A 23861-nucleotide genomic window follows, 5' to 3' on the forward strand; every position below is an offset into this window, starting at 1 on the left:
CGGGAAACACCTGTACCCCTTGATTAAGACCAGCAGAAAAAATTGGCTTATGACCAACCAGGGCTATCTCTAACTCAAAATAACCACACAGATGTTTCCAAAATGCATGCATTTAAAAACATGTTACTCACCTTACCTTCACCACTGACACACAAGACATGCTGCAGGCCACAGGCAATGACCTGAACATTTATACTAAGCAGGGCTTCAATCAAACAAGGCCTGGATGTGCTGAAGTAGTCCCCATGCCCCAGGCAGCCTTGAGCTCCATCTCCAGAGGTCATTACAATTCCATTATCACTGAGAAACACACTGAATCCATCTCCACAACAGGCCCTGCAAAGAGACACATTGGTGTGGTTAAGGAGGAAGCCCAAGGGATTTAATATTATTGAAGTACAGAGGGGTAGATATTTGTCTTGGATGGTATGGCATTAGTAGTGTGTTATACTCCCTGCCATGGCTCAGTTGGTAGCACTCTCACCCTCGCGTTATCAAGTTGTGGGTTCAAGTCCCACCATAGGATTTGAGCACAAAGATCTAGGCTGATGCTCTGGTGCAGTACTGAGGGTGCACTGCACTGTTGGAGCTGGTGCCTTTCAGTTGGGATGTTAAACCCTGGCTTTCCCCCACAAGGTTAAAGATTGTTTCAAAGAAGTGGAGTTATCCCTAGTGCCCTGGCCAATATTTATCTCTCAATCAACATCCAAAAACAGATTATCTGGTCATTATCATGTTGCTGTTTGTGGCAGCTTGCTGTTTGCAAATTGGTTGCTGCATTTCCTACATTACAACAGTGACTACACTTGAAGTACTTAATTTGTTGTAAAGTGCTTTGGGACACCCTGAGATTGTCAAAGGCACTACAAAAATGCAAGTCTTTCTTTCTTTCTGCCTGATATTCAGTCCAAGTGATCTCAATGGAGCTAAATATCTGAGGGGTGCATATTGGCTGGTTGACCTAATACCACCCATTGGTACTACTGTTCAAGATGAAGCTCTGCCTCAATGCATCCTATACACACCCATAGATTTGTTATTCATGATTACTAATTTCTTGAAGGATAATTTCCAGAAGTTTGATTCTAGGATAGCCAAGGGACGCACATTTAGCAACTGTTTCAAGCACAATAATCCTCAAATTTTCAACCCCATTGCTAAGAGTCTGAACTCTATAGTCACCCTTAGAGCAGATGGTGGTGTAGTGGTAATATCACTGGACTAGTAATCCAGAGGTCCCAGGCTAATGCATGGGTTCAAATAACAACTGGTGAAATTTAAATTCAATTAACAAATCTGGAATTGAAAGCTAGTCTCTCTGTAATGGTGACTATGAAACTATAATCAATTGTTGTAAAAATCTGGTTTGCTAATGCCCTTTAGGGAAGGAAATCTGCCATCACATGTAGGTCAGACCCACAGCAATGTGGTTGACTCTTCACTGCCCTTTGAAATGGCTGAGCAAACCATTTAGTTCAAGGGCAATTAGTGATGCCCACATCCATACCCCATGAAAAAAAAACATAAGAAGGAAGCCCATTGTGTCTGTGTCAGTTCTTGCTAAAGCAATCCCCATAAAGTAACCTGAATTTTTCTCTCCAAACTTTGAGGTCTGTCCTCTGCGTTACACAAAAGACATCTTTGGAATGCCTTTGATAAAGTGGAGGGTACTGGGTGCCCATGTCTGTCCGTGTGCTTTCTTTGCTTCAAATGTTGATGTTTCCTTTTTCTATGAGCTTTCTAATTGCTCTGACTAATACCTGTAGGACTGGTGAAAAATATACATCACTTTGGAAAGTGAGCCCATCTCTTGTAATTTGAAGAAACTCCCATTGTGTAGGCAGTCCTTTCCTCTCCCCGTGTTTGCACCTGGCCAGCAAATGCTGATAGAACATAAGAACAAGGAACTGGAGGAGGCCATTCGGCCCCTCGAGCCTCCTCCGCCATTCAATAAGATCATGGCTGATCTTCTTGTGTTTCAGTTTCCACATTCCCATCTAACTCCGATAACCTTTGATTCCCTTGCCTAACAAGAATCTATCTACCTCTGCCTTAAAAATATTCAGTGACCCCGCCCCCACTGCCTTCTGAGGCAGAAAATTCCAAAATCGCACAACCCTCTGAGGGAAAAAAATGCTCCTCATTTCTATCCTAAAAGAACGACCCTTAATTTTAAAACAGTGCCCCCTAGTTCTGGATTCACCCACAAGAGAAAACATCCTTTCAATGACCACCTTGTCAAGGTCGTTCAGGATCTTGTATACTTCACTCAAATCACCCCTCACTCTTCTAAACTCCAGCGGAAACAAGCCCAGTCTGTCCGACCTTTCAGTAGATGAATGCTGCTACATGTGAAGATGCAGCAGGGATGCTGGAGACTGTGGCTCCTGGTGCGCACTGGTTGCAGTTAAGAAAGGAACATTTGGATCAGTTGTTGAGCAAATGCCATCAAACTGAATAGTTACTGAGAGCTGTTTCAGTTAATATAATAAGGTGAGAGATAATTATAGGAGGGGAAACAATTAAAACATACAAAGACTGCACAAGTGCAAATAGATTTTTTGTGTTCATACACGTTCTGTTCTCCATAAAGAAAGAAAGACTTGCATTTATATAGCACCTTTCATGACCTCAGGACCTCCCAAAGCATTTTACAGCCAATTAAGTACTTTTGAAGTGTAATTACGGTAGGAAACACAGCAGCCAATTTTCAACGAAGCACATCGACATACAACATTCTTTCCACTTGCTTCTTCCTTCTCTCTCTCTCGCTCTCTCTCTCTCTCTCTCTCACACACACACACACATATAGACAGTCCCTCCTTTCTCTCACACATAATTCCTTCCTCTCCTAAACACAGATAAAATCTCCCTTCTCTCACTCATGCACATACATGTAATCCATTCTATTTTGCTAATATATCCTCCTCCCTCAGTTTCTCATAAACTGTCTTCTCTCTCCACCTCGCTCACACACACCCATCTTCCAAGTTCAATCATGCCACAAATTCAATAACTAACTATATAGCAACAGAATTTTGGACCCATTACCCCCAGTAGTATATATTTAGATACAGATTCCCCCAAGTACAAATTCCATCCGATAGAATGGAACAGAATTTCTTTCCAGACAATGATACCGCTCCAGTTTTCAATTTTCCTTCTCCACTTTGCGTAACTGAAGCCAGTTGCCGGGGGAGGCGATGGCGTAGTGGTGTTATTGGTATTATTCCAGCCACCCAGGGTAATGCTCTGGGAAACCCGGGTTTGAATCCCACCACGGCAGATAGTGAAATTTAAATTCAGTAGAAAAATCTGGAATTAAAATGATGATGATGACAATCATGAAGCCATTGCTGATTGTTGTAAAAACCCATCTAGTTCACTAATGTCCTTACCTGGTCTAACTGGCTGGCCTATATGTGACTCCAGACCCACAGCAAACAGTTAACTCTTAAATGATTCTGAATTCTGAAGGGTAATAAATGCTGGCCTAGCCAGCGATGCCCACACCCCATGAACAAATTTTTTAAAATAATAAATTCCCCCTCCAGAACTGAGAGTGAGAATGAGAGTTGGTCCCCCTGCTGGGATTAGCACCTGAGCCAGAATTTTACCAGCACACCTGATGTTGGGCCAAATGCTCGGGTCCTGAGCTGAGTTGGCCTTTCACATTGTTCCCCCATGTGTACACCGCTCGATCTGCAGCAACTGTTAAGATGTGAATGTCAGTCTCAGCGATCAGTGAATGTGGGGACTGCAGCAGGATAGCAGCCAAGCGAGAGGCTGTTAGGTTGAGGACGGTGACTTGCCTCGCAGAGCTGCTGGCCCAATTAGTGGACAGGCAGTTCTGCAGCCTTGGTGGCATCACCAATAGAGGTGGCCACTGCCATGGTTACAAGGGGCAAGAGAGGGTGTCTCCATGTTGAAAGGTTATCAGGGGTAGACGGGAATGTGGAGTTGAGGTTATAATGATCTTATTGAATGGCGGAACAGGCTCGAGGGACCGAGCAGCCTACTCCTGCTCCTAATTTGTATGTTCACATGTTGAGGGTTGGGAGAAAATGTAGTGGTGCCGGGGCCAGGCAGGATTTGGAGGGATGAACCCTCCAGTGGTGGGGTCGGAGCTACAGGGACGACCATTGCTGCCATGGGCCCTGAAGCCTTAGGTACAGAAAGCCTCCTCTGGGAAGTTGCTTGGCGGGGTGGGGTGGTGCCTTGATCAAGCTGGTGGACGCCTCATGTGGGGCCATTTTTAAGCTGGTAAAATATAGGCAGGATTGTAAAATTGCCATTAATAATTACCGTTATCAATTACAACTAATTATATTAACTGGCCATCCGCCTCTGATCAGCTGACAGCTGAATTTCCCTCCCGCTACCGTATGTGGCCATCTTACCACCTCTCCCACTCCCCTGCTTGTCTCCAAAGGGTGGTTAAGATTCTGGTCTTTATATCACAGAATTGGATTCCATTACATTCAAAGCAAAACTACGTGTTTGTTATCCTATTTCACACTCCGATTCAATTATGAACAGGAATCAAACAGATTTCCAAACAAGTTTTTATTGAGAAAGATATTCCCACATTGGCTTCACTTAGTGCTTTTAAGTTGAATCTCCAACAACCAACTCAACAGCAATGGGAGAAGCACGGGTTTATAGAAGTGTTTCAGCAGTGTAAAAATAATGCAAAAGGGAAAATCCTCGAGAATGAATAAATATTCTTCTGAAACACTGTTCAGTCAACTGCAGGGTAATACCTAACTACCAGTGACTTGAAGATAAATCTGCCGTTTATGTCCTTTCCCTTCATAAGCTGCCTTGGCCCAGAGCCTCTGAACCATGAGCTCATAAACTTTATTACCTGGCAATAAACTTTCCTTTGAGTGCTTCCACCAGCTGGGGTTGTGAACGTGACTGCAGGTCCCCATGACCGAGCTGGCCTTTCACATTGTTCCCCCACGTGTACACTGCTCTCTCTGCAGCAACTGCTATCATGTGATTGTCAGTTACAGCGACCTGGAAGGGGAGACAGAGCAATGAGAGGGTAACCTGCACGTTGGACCTGTTGGTTTGAAGCCAAGGTTGCATCATCCCCCGCCTGGACTCTCTTTATATCATGTTAGTTACTGTGTACAAAAGGATAATGACAGGCACGTTTCATGAACAATTAAACACCAGGAATGCAACATTCTTAATGAGTGCAGGAATAGTCAGGCAATACTGCAATACATGTGTAGCTGGAACGGAACTGGACGGTGTCCCCTGCCTTACCCTCACCCCTCTGTTGGACATACCCTCATTGTACTGCTCCTGTACAGGTATAGAGGCATCAGAATTTCCAATCCTGGATCATTTACAGATCCGGGGACGGTCACCGTATGGGTTGGGAGCAGAGCACAACACTGTGATTTTTAGGTGCCCTTCCCCTGAGGTAACCAGACCATATTGTAGCAGATCATGAGATGATTGGTCATGACTCCCCATCCCCCCACCTTCCCCACTTCAGGGAGGACAGTGCCCACTATGGACAGAGACTAAAGTTCCATCCTCAGCCCCAGAATCCACAGGGCAGCATTGAAGGGTCCTCAACAACAAAGGAAGAAGTTGCATTTGTCTAGCGCCTTTCAGGGCACCCTAGGAGCACTTTACATCAAAGTAATCACCACTGAAGTGTGGACACTGGGTTTTTAGGCAAAGTCAGCTACCAGTTTGCACATAGCAAGGTTTCACGAATGAAAGAGCGATTAGATAATCCTTTTCGGGGGGCGGTGGCGGTGGGGGGGTGGTGGGGGGGGGGGGGGGGGTGTTAGTTAAGGGAACCAGTACATCAGGAGATCTCCCAGTTCTTCTTCAAATAAAAATGTCTTTCATTTATGTAGCGCCTTTCACAATCTCAGGATGCCCCGAAGAGTTATACGACCAATGACGTATATATCAAAGTGTAGTCACTGATGTTATGTGGAAAGTGCCAGTCAATTTGTGCCCAGCAAGCTCCCCCAAATAGCCACGTGATAATGACAAAATAATTATATGAACATACGAATTAGGAGCAGGAGAAGGCCACTTGGACCTCCGAGCCTGCTCCACCATTCAATAAGATCATGGCTGATCTGATTGTAACCTCAACCCCCACATTCGCACCTATCCCTGATAACGTTTCACTCCTCGCTTATCAAGAATCTATCTAGCTCTGCCTTAAAAATATTCAAAGACTCTGCTTCTACTTCTTAGTTTTTGTGCTGTTGGTTGAGGGATAATTATTAGCTAGGACATCAGGGAGAACTCAACTGTTCTTCTTTGAAATGGTACCATGGGATCTTTTGCATCCACTGCTGTCTGTTTTTGCTGCATGGCCCCACATGAACATCCACTTAAACCAGTTTAAACCAAAAAAACCAGCATTTTCAACAATGCTGCATCCCAACAGTACCTCACTGATCTATCAATTTTAGATTTTGTGCTCAAGCACTGAAGTGGGACTTGAACCCACAGCTTCTCATATCATCACAGGGTAGGAGATACTTTCCACAATAATCCATAAAAAGAATAAGGGGAACTCCTGAAGAATCTAGCAAGGCTCTCTGTAGATTCAATCTCCAGAACAACCAGGCAAACCCAATATTTCATCAAAACATTTTAATAATAAGTCAATTTGATTACTTCTGGTTTTAATAGACTGGTGCAGTTTGTTTAACAGAGAACTCATGATATTAGATAAAGAAAACTCTCAAAGGGAAATTATTCATCATAAATTTGACAAAATAAAGGATTCTGATTAAATCTCACATCAGATGCCATTTTACAAAGTGTTGCTCATTAATCTCCAAGAATTTGCGCATTGGACGGTCAATTAGAAAGGAGAATTTGCATTGGACAAGGCAATTGGTGACATTATTATCCACATATTTCAAATGGATCCCAAGCTTCTGTGAAACTATCTAATGAGCAGCCTTTCAAGCATGGAATAATTTCAACAGTTTATTGCTCTTTTAATATGACTATTTATCTGGAAGAGGACAGGATTACTGCTCTGCTTACTAACGTGAAATAAAATTAAAGTTAATTCCTGATGGATGGCAGCAGCTTTACCGGAATCTCTGCCCAGTTCCTCATTCCTGGGTTTCGAAATAACTACTCATGCCAAATGGGTGTTTACAAAAAATAGACTAATAATCAGTACTCTTTATTGTTCTTCCACCCTCTTCCTATGATGGTTTGGCCTGGCCTGCACCTTCCTGAAGAAACTAGCTTGTTATGGGTCAGTAATTATGGCCCAAGCAGAATGCTGCATTTTTTTCACCTGAGGACATTCGCATATAACCGATTTGCACCAGTTTTATGCTGAAACGTTGGTACCTTGTGAAGATCCTTGATCACTTGTGCTGCTTCCAAGGTACATACTCTGGAACTGTCTCCCACTCTTTACCATAGCTCCACCAACAATGCAAAACTCCAGCTCACAAATTTCCTGCACTTATGCCAAGAATGAACTGGCATAAAGTTACACCCCAAAATTTAGTCGCAGCGTGGACTTAAGTCACCTGATATTGGCACAACTGAACGTTTGGAGTTTGTTCGCGATTTACTTCACAATGTGAACAAAAAGTATTGCATTATACTGATCAAAGTGCTGCGAATCTCAGTGCACCCGAACATTTTTGGACCCTGCAGCCGTTCAAAAGGACTGGGCACCTGGATTCATGATCCCAGTCAGCATATCCCTGTTCTACATAATAATGGAAGAGGAGGAACAACAGAGGGAAGAGGTTCCAGGGGCGGGAAGCTGTGGCAGAAGACAGCAGCCCACTCACTGGGTGGGATCTCCCGGCCCCGCCCACCACCGGGATCGTCCAGTCCAGCCGAAAGACAATGGACTTTTAGCTGGGCTGAAACTCCTGTGGTGGGTCCCACCACAACGGGGCCGGAAAGTCCTGACCACTATTACCCTTCCTGGAGGTGCTGCACATGAGCACGTTTTATAACTGTTTTTATGTTTCAGTTTAGGCAAATGAGTTCCATATAAAATGTCAGAGCAAGTACCCGTTTGCAAGATCGGCATAGGAACTGACATAAATTTTGGTGTAATTTCTGTGCCAGTTTTATCCAGAAAATTACAGTCCGTTGTCAAATGGGGAAACTGGCCTCGACTGGCTACTGACCAGTGGGCGTGACTGACTAATTAGATCAACTAGTGCAAGTAGTTGGGTAAATCCTGTTAAACACTAACTTTCAAACTCTCTCGATTGAATAGTGTTGCAGCTATACACCAGGGGGATTGCATTTCCTGGCGTTCTATTACATGTAGCAGTAGCAGGGGGTGTAATCAAAGGTATATTGACTATATTGGTGTTTTACTTTTGAGTCTACAGTTCTGGCACCAAAATTTCAGGACAGCAAACCACAAATGGTCATGCTGATACAGGATGCCATCTCCCGGGCAGGATTGTGAGGCTTTACGGCAGTCAGGATGATGTCAGTTATCGAAAAAGGAGGGAAGGAGCAAGTGCAGCAATTAGATAGGCATCACTTTACTGGGTATATCCGGGAAAATGTTTAAGACACTGCAGATCAGCATGTAAAAACAGAAATGATATGGCACAAAGACCAAGCTGGGTTTAGACAAAGAATGATAGGTCAATTGTTTGTGATAGAACACAACATCCATTGTTGCAATGGCTTCATAGATTTAAAGCAGCAATGAAGAGTTAAATTTCTGCAGTATTATCACATTATTAATGATTAATTTTAAGATAAGCCAAGTAATTAGTGATGGTGATATTAGATGAACATTAACTGGGGATGTTAAAATAGCAGTCTGGAAGTAGACTGTTATTTTCAGACTGAAAGGAAGATGTAAGAATATGTAACATGAAAGGACAGAAGGGACGAACACAGAGTTCCAACTGACAGGAAGTGATACCCCCCAACACAGGGTATAGAGACAGAGGATCAGCATTCTGACAGAACTCAGCACTAGTGTCTCAGGAGGTTCAGACTTCCACGTCAGGCCCACAGCGCCTCATGGATGCCCAGCCTTGAGTTGCTAGATCTGTTTGAAATCTATCCCATTTAGCATGGCGGTAGTGTCACACAACATGACGGAGGGTATCCTCAATGTGAAGATGGGACTTCGTCTCCATAAGGACTGTGTGGTGGTCACTCCTACCGATACTGTCTTGGACAGATGCATCTGTGGCAGGCAAGTTGGTAAGGATGATGTCAAGTATGTTTTTCCCTCTTGTTGACTCCCTTAACACTTGCCGCAGACCCAGTCTAGCAGTTATATCATTTAGGAGTCGACCAGCTTGGTCAGAAGAGGTGCTCCTGAGCCACTCTTGGTGATGGACATTGAGGTTCCCCCACCCAGAGTACATTCTGTGTCCTTTCCACACTCAGTGCTTCCTCCATGTGGTGTTCAACATGGAGGAGCACTGATTCATCAGCTAAGGGAGCTTGGTACGTGGTAATCAGCAGCAAGTTCCCTTGCCCATGTTTGACCTGATGCCATGAGACTTCATGGGGTCTGGAGTCAATGTTGGAGACTCCTAGGGAAACTCCCTCCTGACTGTATACCACATCTGTTGAGTCTGTCCTGCCGGTGGGACAGGACATACCAAGGGATGGTGACGGTGGTGTCTGGGACATTATCTGTAAGGTATGATTCTGTGAGTATGACTATGTTAGGCTGTTGCTTGACTAGTCTGTGTGACATCTCTCCCAATTTTGGCACTAGCCCCCAGGTGTTAGTAAGGAGGACTTTGCAGGGTCGACAGGGCTGAGTATGCTGTTGTCGTTTCCAGTGCCTAGGTCAATGCCGGGTGATCCGTCTTGTTTCATTCCTTTGAGGCTTTTTAGCGGTTTGATACAACTGAGTGGCTTGCTAGGGCTTTTCATTGGGTGTTTAAGAGTCAACCACATTGCTGTGGGTCTGGAGTCACATGTAGGCCAAACGAGGTAAGGGTGGCAGATTTCCTTCCCTAAAGGGCATTAGTGAACCACAATTGATAATGGTTTCATGGTCATCATTAGATTTTTATTGAATTTAAATGTCAGCATCTGCCATGTTGGGATTCAAACCTGGGCCCCAGAGCATTACCCTGGGTCTCTGAATTACTCGTCCGGCAACAATCCCACTACGCCGCTGCCTCCCCAATTCCACCCAGTGACTTGGGTGATGGAGTCTGAGCAGGAAAGGCTTCTCCATGTTTTGCTGATACATCCCTGGACATCATGCTTTGGGCTGCTTGGTGCTGGAGGTTGGGCAGTGGTAGGAGGTGTAGATAGTGGGTTCAACATTGGTGTGCCAAATGGCTGCACTGCCTCAGATTAGTTGAAACGTGCTTGAATTGAGCCTATCCTGGGCACTCCTGGCAGCTAGGTGAACGGCTGCAGCTATCCTAGCCACATCAGGCTCCTGCTTCTCCTTTTCTTCCTCCTCCTCTTCCAAAGATGCAGAGCAATCCTCACCTTTGGTTCTGCTGAAGTATTGTGCAAGGAGTAGCATGTCACTATTGTTCAGACAGCTTTGCTGGTGCATACTTATTGGCATCCACAGGCCTGTCCGGTCACCTGAATCACATCTTCAGACCCAGATGCCTTGCTCACTGACAACTCTTCTGCTCATGAGGCTTCAGTTGTACTTTTCCTGAGTGTCAGTGATGGTGCTCCCCACAGGTCTTATCAGCCATGTTCCCTTGTCTCCAAACAGCCATTGGCTGACTCTGCTCGGTAATACGATCATGTGAGAGAGACTTAACTGTGCAGAATAAAGGCATCATGGCAGCTTCCTGGGTGTCTTGCACAGATGTTCATGATGATCTTTCAGTGATTACATCCCAACTGAGCATTAATGGAGTGGAATCTCTTTTGATTAATGAATGATGCTGGTTGATCTGAGAAGGTCTTGATCAAGGTGACTATTTCTGAGGAAATAAAATAGGGACACTTTGACTGTGGGACGGGGTGGGGTACTGCTGGTGAGAGCGAGTTGGGGGTGGAGGAGGGGGCATGCAGGTGCTGGTGAGAGCAGGGGATTCCATAATAATCCCCTCAAAAAAATAAAGAGGTACAATGCACAACTTCGATCTTCCAGTTCAGATCTCCCAGGGCTCCTCTGACCGCTATGCATGACACAACACACACACAGCTAATGGCAGGAGGAGAATCCAGACAGTCACGCAAATCGCTGCCCAAGAAATTCAGCTAACGTACGGGACAAGTGGCATCCTGGGAAGGCATAATATGGGACACGGGACAATGACGGGGTGATCCTGTAAAATATGGGATGGTTGGTCACCCTGGCCTTGACTGCCATGTACTCCATTTATGACTCAATGTACCTGTGGGAATCCAGCCAGAGAGGCAAATCCATGGGCCCCCTCATTCTGAGTGGACTCATCAGTAGCCAAGTGGATGCAAGTAGCAGCCCTGATATCCGTCACCGGGGATAAAGGCAAAATACTGCGGATGCTGGAAATCTGAAACAAAAACAAAAAATGCTGGAAAACCTCAGCAGGTCTGACAGCGTCTGTGGAGAGAAAGACAGAGTTAATGTTTCCAGTTGGCCATATGGAAACATACTCGAAACGTTAACTCTGTCTCTCTCTCCACAGACGCTGTCAGACCTGCTGAGGTTTTCCAGCATTTTTTTGTTTTTGGTGTGTTACCAGGGAGATGCATTTGTAGGCAGCGGTTTGTGAGATTCTACAGATCCACCAGATCCCTGGAAGGTGCTGCAGGGGGAGAAATTCAGGGCTGCGGTGACCTTGATGGCCACTGACAATGTCTGCATACCGGGTTCACTTGGCAGGAGGTGTTCTTCTGGGGGGACTGCGGATACTGGCAAAAACCTGACGTGGACGTCTGAACCTCCTGAGACACTGGCGCTGAGTCCTGTCGGAATGCTGATCCTCTGTCTCTATACCCTGTGTTGGGGGGTATTGCTTCATGTGAGTTGGATCTCTATGTTTGTCCCTTCTGTCCTGTGGTGTGGCAGGTGGGTAAGGCTGCCTGCTGATCCTGCTGGTGCTGCTGCTCCTCTTGTTCCTCATCAGAGGCCCAAGGGACGGCAGCTGAAAAGGCAGATCAGAACTATAAAAAACTCCATGGTAGCGGAGAATAACCTGCATTGTCTTGGAAATCATGTCCAAAGCAGTGAAAGGGCATAATCAGGACAAGTCCTGTGAACAAAAGCTTAGGCAAAAGGCAGCAGAAATTCACCGAGGCTCCTTAGACAGCACCTTCCAAACCCATGACCACTATCATCTAGAAGGGCAAGGGCAGCAGATACATGGTAACACCACCACCTGGAAGTTCCCCTCCAAGTCACTCACCATCCTGACTTGGAAATATATCGCCGTTCCTTCACTGTCACTGGGTCAAAATCCTGGAACTCCCTCCCTAACAGCGGTTCAAGAAGGCAGCTCACCACCACCTTCTCAAAGACAACTAGGGATGGGCAATAAATGCTGGCCCAGCCAGCGAAGCTCAATCCCCACTGTCCTGACAAGCCTGGGGGACTCATGTATTGGGGAAAGGCTCAATACATGGTTAAAAATATACTCAACTGCTTTGTTTATTGCATACCCACTTATTCCAAATGGGATTCCTGTGCTATAACAAGTGTTAAATGCAGAATTAAGTCAGTGCATTGCTGTAGGCTTCCCAACATATCGACATTTTGTTGATGTTTGAACCTCCCACACACACTGACTACCGCTCCAGCCTGGCTGGTTAAAATTCCCCACAGAATCTGGTATTTACATTTTCTGGGGAAATGTGTTCCACAGATCTCAGGGAAAATAAATAAATCCCATACATGGTGTTCAGCTCACTTCAAATGGTAGAGTAATAGTTATCTGGATTAGCAACCCCTGGTTATGAGTTCAAATCCAACAACAGCAAATTGAGGAACTGAACTGAAGATAACTAGTAACTTGTGCACTAACATCTGGAAAATATGAACCATGAAAAGCTGACATTAAAAACTTAATTAGTTCACCAATATATCTTTAGAAATTGAATCTGTCACTTTTTCCAATCTGGCCGACATGTGACTTCATTCTTAAGCTATACAGTTGGCTCTTAATCCCCTTTAATATCCTCTGAAATGGCCTTTAAGTCACCCCATTGCCACATTGTAAAAAGGACACAAACAACTGCAAAGAGCCAACACTATCATCTTGGGGAAATAAGGGATTAGCAGTAGATATGGCCTTACCATTGCCACCGACATCCAGAAAATCCATCAAGTATAGCTCCTGCGTCTCACAAGTATACTGATATAATAAGGGTCAGTGATGTACCAACACAAACTTTTGCTACACTTTTGCTTTGCATAAAAGATTTACAAGAATGGTTCCAGGGATGAGGGATTTCAGTTGAGGATAGATTAGAGAAGCTGGCACAGTTCTCCTTCGAGAAGAGAAGGTTGATAGATTTGATAGAGGTGTTCAAAATTATGCAGAGGTCTGGACAGAGTAGGTTGGGAGAAACTGCTCCCATTGGTGGAAGGGTCAAGAGCCAGGAGGCACCAATTTAAGGTGAATGGCAAAGGCACCAAAGACGACATGAGGAAAAACTTTGTTCTGCAGCGAGTGGTTAGGGAATGCAGTGCCTGAGATTGTGCTGGAGGCATACTCAATTGTGGCTTTCAAAAGGGTACTGATAATTATCTGAAGGCAATGCCTTGACCAATCAGGGTCAAGCTGTCTGGTTTCAGTGTCAAACAACGTTTGGCAATTAACTATCAGTCACCATCACTGGTGCATTCTCCATGGCAACGCCTCAACCAAGCAGAGTCCACTTGCCAACCAATCAGCACTCTCTTCACATGCAGTATAAATTGTTGTTTTCCCCTTATATTGGTATTCTTGCAAAATGTCCTGATGAGTGCAAGACGAAAAGCTTCAACATGTCTCTTTTTTCAGCAATACTCAAATTCGGTACTACCAAATGACTATCAGAAAAACTTTTCAGGGTTATGGAGAAAAAGGCAGGGGAGTGAGATTTGCTGAACTGCTCTTATAGAAAGTCAGCACAGACATGACAGGATGAATAGCCTCCTTCTGTGTTGTTACCATTCTATTCCCATTACCAGCAGTTCCAATCAAATTTGTGTCGTTGCACAATGATTCAGTGACACACTCAGCGATATGGCTGTGAATGCGGATACAGATGAGAACCAGCTGGACAAAGAGTTGGGGAAGACTGAGGCACACACCCAGCCTGCCATTAGTCTTTCTGTAGACCAGTTCCAATGTCGTTATCTCTATTCATTCACAATGATGCTTGTGAACAAGAATATTTAAAACAAAGGACTTCATGGAGGCAATAACATTACAGGCTGAGCAACATCAGACAAACAGGCCAATCGTCCATCTACTAACATCAGTCAAAAACATTTCTAAGTTGAAATCTTTTTACATGATGGGTACTAACAGAAACCGAAAAGGTAAGTTCAGAATTTCTTTAGATGTTTCCTGTTATAAAAACCTTCACTCTCACAAATCGATCATTAAAGGTAATGGATAACAGTGTGAATATTACATTCCCATTGCCGGTTTGAGGATGTAATCTTTGCATAACTGGAACTAATGTTTTTAACTCTTGACCTTCTGCCGTTTGCTTTTCCCAACCAAAATCTGATGTGACTGACATTTTTGTTAGGCAAAGGTGAAAGGGTTAACAATAAGAACGTAAGATAAACAGAAAAATGGGGCCTGCATTTTTTGACTCGTAATATCTTTAACCCAGAGGCCTGATCAACTGCCCAAGTGCAAAGCATCCAACCAAAAAGCATTCACATTTGAACCCCATGAACCCCACATTTGAAGGGCTGCCTCTTTCTCTTGATCATTTTATTTAGTCAAATAAAGTCAGTTAGTTCTAAGCTGCCACTCACTCTCAGGCCTCAGTTCAATAGGGGCATGGCGGGGGCGGGGGTGAAGTGGTGGACATTTCACAAACTCACTCCATCTCACCCTTTTGCGGCATTGGATGAAGCCGCCCAGTGCAAAACTTTTGCTTGCCAAAGTTAGACAAGATTTGTCAGTCTGTGGCTGCTGGGAGACTCAACACATCATGATGACATTGCCTGGTTTACCTCACTTGTCCCCTGCGTCTGCCGTCTGATAGTGAAAGGTCACTAATGGCACCTCAAGATGGGATTTTTGATCAGTTTTCCAAATAAGTTTGTGAGTCTTTTTTGCTCTTGGGAAGTTGCAGTGCTAGCAAGGCCACTTTTATTGTCCAACCCTAATTGCCCAGGAGGGTGGTGGTAAACCGTCCCCTTAAACAGTTACAGCCCTTGTAATTCTTTTTTAAATGGTACAAACTGCATTTCCTGACAAAACACTTGGATTAGGCACCAAAAAGAAAATTCACTGGATGAAAATGTCAAAAGAAATGAAAATATGTACGTGGTAATTTATTCAAACTTTGAACACGTAAAATGCCAGAAGAACCCAATAAGGCGCCAATAACTCATATCATCCCAAAAACTGTCTCCCCCTGTTGTGTTTGGGCTCTTCAAGCTAGGAGCCTTTCATTTGGAATGGCTCTCAAAAGATTCTGGTCTCATTAAGATGTGGAGTATCAATGCTGGAAAAAAGAATATTTGCTTATTTTTGTGCCCACATTAAAATTGAGAGTTCCCAGGTCAGGTGTAAAATGGTTTCCATCTTGGATAATGTGTTCCAATTTCACTTCAGAACAGTTACCTCTTCTGTACCCCAGTGTTACTCTCCAATGTTCTTCTCCTGTCATTTTTAGGCCTCTTTTAAGATCCTGAAATTCTTGATTATCTTTAGCACTGTTTGGATTTCGAAATGCAATCATTACTGCCTGTCCTATCTGGCTTGTCGTCATCATGTGACCTCTGCCATGATGGATCCTTGCAGGCAGCCATCTTCCATTCAGTTCAATGAAGACACCAACTAGAAAGACTGTAATCTTGGAGCTCGTAACATGGGGTAGAATCTTTGGCTCGGCGAACGGGGATTGGCCCACTTGCTGAGGTGTAAAATGAGGCAGGATGACATCAGGCATGGGTCCTGACGTCATGGAGCGTAATTTAGATTTTCAGTTTGGCGGGCGCGCAGCCGACTTGACTGTGTGTCTGCTGAACTGTCAAACGCCGATTAAGGCCTGTTTAAAAGCAATTAAGGCAATCAGCTGAGCTGCCCGTCCAACCTTAAGGTTGTCGGGCAGGCGAAGAGCCCAGGCGGCCTTCGCATTTTTCATGGAACCTCATCCACGGGCAGGATGAAGTTTCATGAATGATTTAAAATTTTCAGAAAGTTTTTGATTAAAACTAATGCACGTGTCCCAGTTCATGTGACAGTTTCACATGAGGGGACATGTCATAAAAATTTTTGCAACACTTTATTAGGCTGTTTAAACTTAAAACTAATCCCTCTGAGGCACAGAGGTGCCTCAGGGAGATTTCTGCGCTCTCTTGCACACTTGCGCACTCCTGACTCAGGCAACCACCCCCCCCCCCCCCCCCCCCCCACCGCCCCCCCACCCCCCGTGCCCGCCTGCATAGGGGGTGCTCAGTGTTTCTGGGCGTCATGCTGGGTGGGCCTTAACTGGCCCGCCCACTGAAAATGGCGGTGCCCGGCTGATCAGGGGTGCTGATTGGCTCCGTGCCTGCCCCCGCACAGCCCCCGCCGACAGGGAGAAAATTCTCCCCATGGTGTCAGAAGTGAGCTGAGATTGAGCTTTGAAAATCTGGAAGAGAAGCCATAGCTACTGAAAGAGGAACACTGGTTTTGCTTCTTTCTCGCTAAACATTTGTGTGTGAAACGATTCGGCTTCTTGCAGTTAAAACACTGCTTTCCCCACCCTGGACAATCCCTCTTTTTCTTTGTATGATGTCCTCCGCAGTATTTGCATCCTACCTTATGTCTGCGATTGCTCTGCTCTTTCAGCCTGGAATGTCTCTCAGTATAACATATCTCCTGGTCTGTTCTGCCGTACATGTGTCTAACTGACGTTCTACGACCTCTGTGTTTCTGTACACATCTATCATTTTCTTAAGCGTAAGTTTCTCCTCTCTCAGTAGACTTGCTCTCACTGTCAGATCTCTTATGCCTAACGTTCCAATCTGCTAAAAGCCGCTAAAAAACACACAGACAGGGAAAAGCTATCATAAGCTGAAGGCTGCAAGCAAAATACTGGGTGAAACAAAAATGCCTATAAATTTTCAACTCCTAGCTCCTGTCGAAATGAAGAGATCTGTGGAAGAACTGGCAATTTTCCACTTGCAATGGCAAAACTATGAGAGTGCAACAAACTTAATTAAGAAGCTGGAGCCGATACGAGTCGCAACACTTTTAACTGGGGGAGAGGCTGCTACAAATTGTATTCCACCCTAAATCTATGCGAAGGACAGAAAAAACAGACTGCATAAAGTTTGAAAATTTTCAAAGGCACGCTTTGAACCTCAAGTGAATGTAACTTAGGAACAGTATGTGTTCAAAATTAGGGCTCAAGGTGAAAAAGAGTCAATTGATCAGTATGTGGCTGCAGTAATACAGCCTGGAGAATCATGTGAATTGGGTAACTAAAAGATGATCTGACAGTGAGAGCAAGTCTACTGAGAAAGGAGAAACTTACGTCTAAGAAAGTGATAGACATGTGCAGAAACGCAGAGGTTGTAAAACGTCAGTTAGACACATGTATGGCAGAACAGACCAGGAGATATGTTATACTGAGAGACATTCCAGACCAAAAGAGCAGAGCAATCGCAGACATAAGGCAGGATGCAAATACTGCGGAGGACATCATACAAAGGAAAAGAAGGATTGTCCAGGGTGGGGAAAGCAGTGTTTTAACTGCAAGAAGCCAAATCATTTCACACACAAATGCTTAGCGAGAAAGAAGCAAAACAAGCCTATAGAGTTGGCCGCTGGAGAGATATCAGCAGAAGAGTCTGATGAAGCACTATACACAATACAACAGGTTGGTTCCATCAATTCTGTAGGTGATGAATGGTTTATGACATTTAGAATGATGACCACAGAAGGATAGCATCAAGTGAACATGAAGTGTCAGATAGACATTGGCACATCATGGCCTTCACAAACCTTTGTGAAGTAGCTCACCATGGCAATCCAAAAATGAAGCCCTCGAAAGTGAGGTTGAGGTTATATGATGGCACGATACTCATACCAAGAGGACAAATTAGTCTGAGAGCCCAATGCAATGACAAGAATGAAGATCTGGAGTTCCAGATCATAGACAGTTCACAACAGCCACTCATCTCAGCTGGAGCAACTCTAAAGCTTGAGCTGGTAACGCTGATTGTAACAGAGATTTATAACAAAACCATTGACTGCTGAACAGATCCTGGAGGAGGACAAAGCTGTGTTTACAGTGTTTGGATGTCTACCTAGAGAATATCATCTCGAAGTAGATGAGAGTGTAAGGCCAATTCAGCATCTGCCAAGAAGAGTTCCAGCTGCCCTCCCATCAAGCCTAAAATACAAAATAGAAGAGCTGGAAAAGAAGGGAGTAATCAGGAAACTGACAACTCTTACAGACCGGATTAGCAGCATGGTAGCAGTGAAACAACCTGAGAAGCTGAGAGTATGCTTAGACCCAAAGGATCTAAATAAAGCACCTACAAGACCTCACTATCCCGAGCCAACCTTGGAAGGAATTTTGCCACAACTTGCCAAGGCAAAGATCTTTACTACCCCAGATGCAAAGAATGGTTAAGCAAAGCTGGATGAGAGCAGCAGCTTTCTGACTACATTCTGGATGCTGTATGGGAGATACAGATGGTTGCACATGCTGTTTGGCATTTCCATGGCTCCAGAGGAGTATCAACACAGACAGCATGAGTTGGTGATCTTCCTGGAGTGGAAGCCATAGTGGATGATCTACTAGTCCATGGGTGTGGAGACACAATGGAAGAAGGCATAGTTGACCATGATCAGAATTTAGAGAGAGTTCGCCAGATGAAGCTGAACAAGAAAAAATTGCAATTGAAAATGCCTGAAGGCATGTACATAGGTCACGTACAGACAGCAAAATGTCTTCACCTGGATCCTGACAAGGTGAGAGCTGTAGCAGCAACCATCAGATCTTGAAAGCTGTGCAACAATTTGTTGGATTCATGAAGTATTTAACAAAATCTTTGCCTAACCTGTAGTCGGAGCGTGAACTATTACGTAAGCTCACTGCCAAGGATGTGCAGTGGTATTGGGGCACAGAACAAGAAGCACTGTTCACAAAAATCAAACGACTTGTGACGACAATGCCAGTGCTGAAGGACTATGATGTCAATGATGAAGTCACCTTGCAGTGTATTGCCAGTGGGACAAGTCTTGGGGCAACCCTAATGCAGAAAGGACAACCAGGGCATTAACGCAAACTGAACAGCGTTACACTCAGATTGAGAAAGAATGCCTGGCTATTGGTTTGCTTGTGAGCATTTTCATCAATACCTGCTTGGGTGAGACAAAGTAACAGTGGAGTCCGACCACAAGCCACTTGCGCATCCATGCAAGCCATTAAGGAATTGAATCAAGTCTGAGGAAGGCAAGAGAAGTGGTCTTCTGGCCAAACATGAGCAATGAAACTAAAGATCACATTGGCCAGTCTGGTGCTTGTAATGAGTACCAAGCTACACAAGCTAGAGAGCTGTTGATGACATATAACATCCCAGATGGACCATGGATGAAGCAGGGATAGACCTCTTCACTATAACAGGAACTGATTATCTTGTCACTGTAGACTACTATTTTGACTTCTGGGAGGCAGACCAGCTGATTTCAACAACGACAGGAGAGATAGTAGAATACTTAAAAGCACACTTCAGTTATTATGGCATTCCAGACATTGCAATAAGTGACAATGACCCTCAGTTCCCGAGTGAAGAATTCAGCCGCTTCACAAAGGATTGGGAGATTCAGCGCCACACATGAACTCCGCACTCTCCCCAGTTGAATGGAAAGGCTGAGGTGGAGGTGAAAATCACCAAAAGAATCACCAAGAAATCTAGCAAATCTAGCGCAGACGTATACAAGGCAATCCTCAAGTGGAGAAACACACTGACTAAGGGCATGGAAAGTAGTCCAATCCGAAGGTTAATGTCATGCTGCACCTAAATTACTCTTCCAACAGCAAAAAAGCTACTGAAACCAGAAGCAGTAACAGGTGTGAGTGAAAAATATCAAGGAGAAATGGCAGAAAGCCAAATTTCATTTTGACAAGACTGCCAAACTACTACCAGAGTTGAGCATTGGAGAGCGTTCAGGGTACAAACCTTCAACGCCCTCAACTGGAGTCAGCCCACATGGCAACTTAGGACATGCAGAGAGCAGCTGTCACCTCCATCGTACATGGTGGAAGTGAACAACCAAAGATACCGATGCAGCTGCAGGCATATACAAATAACTAGAGAGGCAGTTCCTTCACTGCAGGCAGCTGATCAGAAAGATGGGATCTCACTAGCTGCACAGAGTATAGAACGGCCTCACTCCCAGAGGTCCACCAGTCCCCAACAACGGAAATGGAATAACAGCAACAGTTACCACAGCAACAACAAGTGCCACGAGAACAACACGCCCCAGAGCGGGAACATCACCAGATGAGAAACCAATAACAACGTGTACGTGTACCATTAAGAAACCTGCATGATTTAATGACTATGTGTGCAATGCATGTGCAGCGGCTGACGAGAATAACAAACAGTTTGTTAATGCATGAGAACAGTTGTGGTATAGTGGATAACTTGGGTAACTCATAGTTACACACGATAGTACATGCAAATATGTCTTTTGTTCGTTAGGAAAAGGGGGATGTTTGGGTTTTGAAATGCAATCCTTACTACGTGTCCTATCTGACTTGTCATAGTCATGTGACCTCTGCCACGAGGGACTCCCTACAGACAGCCATCTTACATTCAGCTCAATAAAGACACTACACCAGAGAGATTGTAATACTGGAGCTCATAACAAGCACACTGGTCAAATACATTTGTGGGAAATTCCTGAAGCTGCTAAAGTTATTTAAATACATTGCCTCAGATCTTCTTCACCTTCTGACTTTGCTCCAATACAACTGCACAGTGCGTGCCACCATTTTTAAATCCTCTACTACAGGTTAAAATTTTTGGTAACAGGGTACAAAGAGAAAAGTTTCTTCCCTGTTGAAGGAGCAGGATCAATGCAGAACCTTTCACACAGGCCTGAGATTGTGAAAGCCACGATGTGGATATAAGATCTTTGGACAGACTAGTGGACACAAGAGATCTAGGGATATTCAAGTGACATTGGGAGGACTATCGGGATTTTGGAAGGAGCTCAGGGGCTCCTGTGTCTTCTCAACACATTGGCTGGTGCAGTTATTTTTTAGAATGGGATTTTCCACTGCAATCTCCACATAGAGCTTAATAAAGCTGCTAGGGAACACAGTGAATGAGTGTTGTAAGTGGCTACAGGCGGAACTTCCGCCCCTCACCTGGGAGGAAGTCCCACCTTAGAGAGCTACAGGCCAATCAGATTGGCCGGCAGCTCTCCAGTCCCTGCAGTGACAGCGCTGCACTGGACAGAAGAAGAGCTGCAGGGGCATGTCGGAGCCTAAAGTCCGGGCACTGGAGGCCCAGGTAAGACCAAGGGGTCCCAGGGGGTGCAGGGTAGGGAAGGCCTGGGGGGGTGCGCAGGGGGCAATCTGGGTTGGGGTCTCGGGGGAGAGGCTGGGGGAGGAGGGAGGTCTGGAGGCCACCAGACCTTATGGGGGGTGGGGTGGGGAGCGCCTGACTTCAAAAAGGAGCTTGTGATGGGGGCACACTCCCCACCCCCACCATGCCCCCCCCCCCTCCCCCACCATATGTGACTCTTCTTATCCGGGCTTCCCCCACGTATGTTCAATCCTGCACCAGCCTAAATATTGAGGCTGGGTGGGAAACACCCCTTAAGTAGTCAATAATTGGCCTCAATTGGGGCAAGGGTGGGCTTCCTGTCTGAGACCTTGCCCACCCCAGCGTGAAATTACTGTGTGGTTGGTGTGGGTGGGAACAGGGAGGGAATCCCATCCTTTCAATTTCATTCTCCCCACCCCCCCCCGCCTAAAAACCAGCTGGTAGGGGAGCGTAAAATTCTGGCCCAGGATTTGATGGCCAAACAGGGAGAGTCTCAACTTGTAAATCCTTCGTAAATTCGCCAACGGCAGCTGGTAAGAGGAAGAGTGATTCCTGGTCAACCATGTGATGGAAAGAAGATCGGAGCCTCTAACATCACCAGTCACAGCTTCGGGCTACAACATGCATGTGAAAGAATATGTTACAGCAGCAACTCGGAATCCTTGGTGGGGCTGGTTGGCTCAGCTGGGCGGCCGGTGTAGATCAGGTTGGTGCCAGCAGCACTGGGTTCAATCCCTGTTTCAGCTGGGGTGGATTCGGGACCTTCCCCCCTCTTGCCCTACCCGTGGTGGAGTTTGTTGCACTGTGGGTCAGACCCGCCTTAGGACAGAGAACTGAAGTCTCTGGGGTCTCGTCGATCTTGATGGAATAAGTTATAATTCAAAATCCTGTTCATTTGGGGGCATGTTTCCCACATTTTGGTTTCAAGTCAGTGTGTCAACATTATGACCAACGCTTTGATTTATTAGTTCTGAAAATATTAGGGATGGGGGAGAAAAAGGCTTTTTGATCTGGTGGGGAGGCTGAAAGTGGGAGGTCTTGTGGTGAAGCCTCCAGCAATACATCTAACCTGAGTTGGAAATTTTACTCTTGGATCTCTGCTAGCTGCCATGGACTCTCCTGTATTATTTACAGTTCAATTCGGAATAATTCATCTCTGGAGGTTTTCACTAACTGCTCTGGGTTCAAAGCCGGGCACCACATCTTGAGGTAATCAAGTTTCAGCCACTCCAAGAGCAAGAGAGAGAAAACAGCATAAAATCCTATTTTACATATAAATTATTTATGAAATTCAGGCTAAGTACACCAGCAAAATAATTCATGAAAGTCATAGACAAAAATAGGTTTGTGCCTGCTGTAAATATATTAAGTACAGATAGTGCAGATTAATGTCGGAAATAGAATTATTCCTGGGTCATTGCTCCCTCTGCTGTTGAAATGGGCCAATGAAACACTGGGAAAATTTGGATAATAAATGCAGGGCTCCCCCTGCTGGGTTGGCAGCTGACAGCGGTTTGGAGGAAATACCATTTGCAAAGTGTTTATTTTCCAAATTCTTATCTCTGTACGGGCATCATTTTGATGTTTTCACTTGTTACTTGCATTTACTCTTGCTGTTTACGTTCAAACATACACACGTTAACAAGCTGATTCGTTCGTAAGCCTTCATTAATTTGGGGAAATAAAAGTTGAATTTATATCTTATGAAGCATTTTGATCCTAAAATCTCTCATTGGCATTTGTTGGGCTATATAATTTAATGTAAAAATATTGCCTAATATTGAAGGAATAGTCTATTGAAAGTAGAGAAAAAATATTACAAGGATCAAATTATATATTTTATATCACGCTCTCTACAAGTTATTTTCACCTAAAGTACCCATAACACTTGGAAGTGTGACATTTACTGCTGATTGTCTCAATAACATACTGATAAACCAGCAATAGATTGATCACAATTAACAGATAGGAAACCAGCCAATTAATCAATTAAAAATACTGATAAAGGCCACTCATTTCCTGTAACAAAAGCAAAATTCTGCAGATGCTAGAAACGTGAAATAAAAACAGAAAATGCTAGAAATGCTCAGCGGGTCAGACAGCATCTGTGGAGAGAGGAGGGGGAGTGGACGTGACATGGTGAAGATAACAGTTCCATAAAAGGTAGATTAATTCTCTGGGCGGGATTGTCTGGCCCCGCCCA

The 23861-nt window shown here is 44.7% G+C and overlaps 1 protein-coding gene across 3 annotated transcripts in view; it reads right to left on the reverse strand.

Moving 5' to 3' along the window:
- Positions 1-23861, reverse strand: part of LOC144668207 (uncharacterized) — a 106035-nt gene that overhangs the window by 57508 nt on the left and 24666 nt on the right. For all 3 annotated transcript variants that reach the window (XM_078529962.1, XM_078529961.1, XM_078529959.1), the window contains exons 9-10: positions 4868-5022; positions 132-336 (exon numbers count right to left, since the gene is read on the reverse strand). In XM_078529962.1, coding sequence (XP_078386088.1) covers positions 132-336; positions 4868-5022 — 360 coding nt within the window. The remainder of the gene's footprint in view (positions 1-131; positions 337-4867; positions 5023-23861) is intronic.

The sequence above is a fragment of the Cetorhinus maximus genome, chromosome 26, assembly GCF_964194155.1.
Source record: "Cetorhinus maximus chromosome 26, sCetMax3.hap1.1, whole genome shotgun sequence".
In the NCBI taxonomy this organism is placed as follows: Eukaryota; Metazoa; Chordata; class Chondrichthyes; order Lamniformes; family Cetorhinidae; genus Cetorhinus; species Cetorhinus maximus.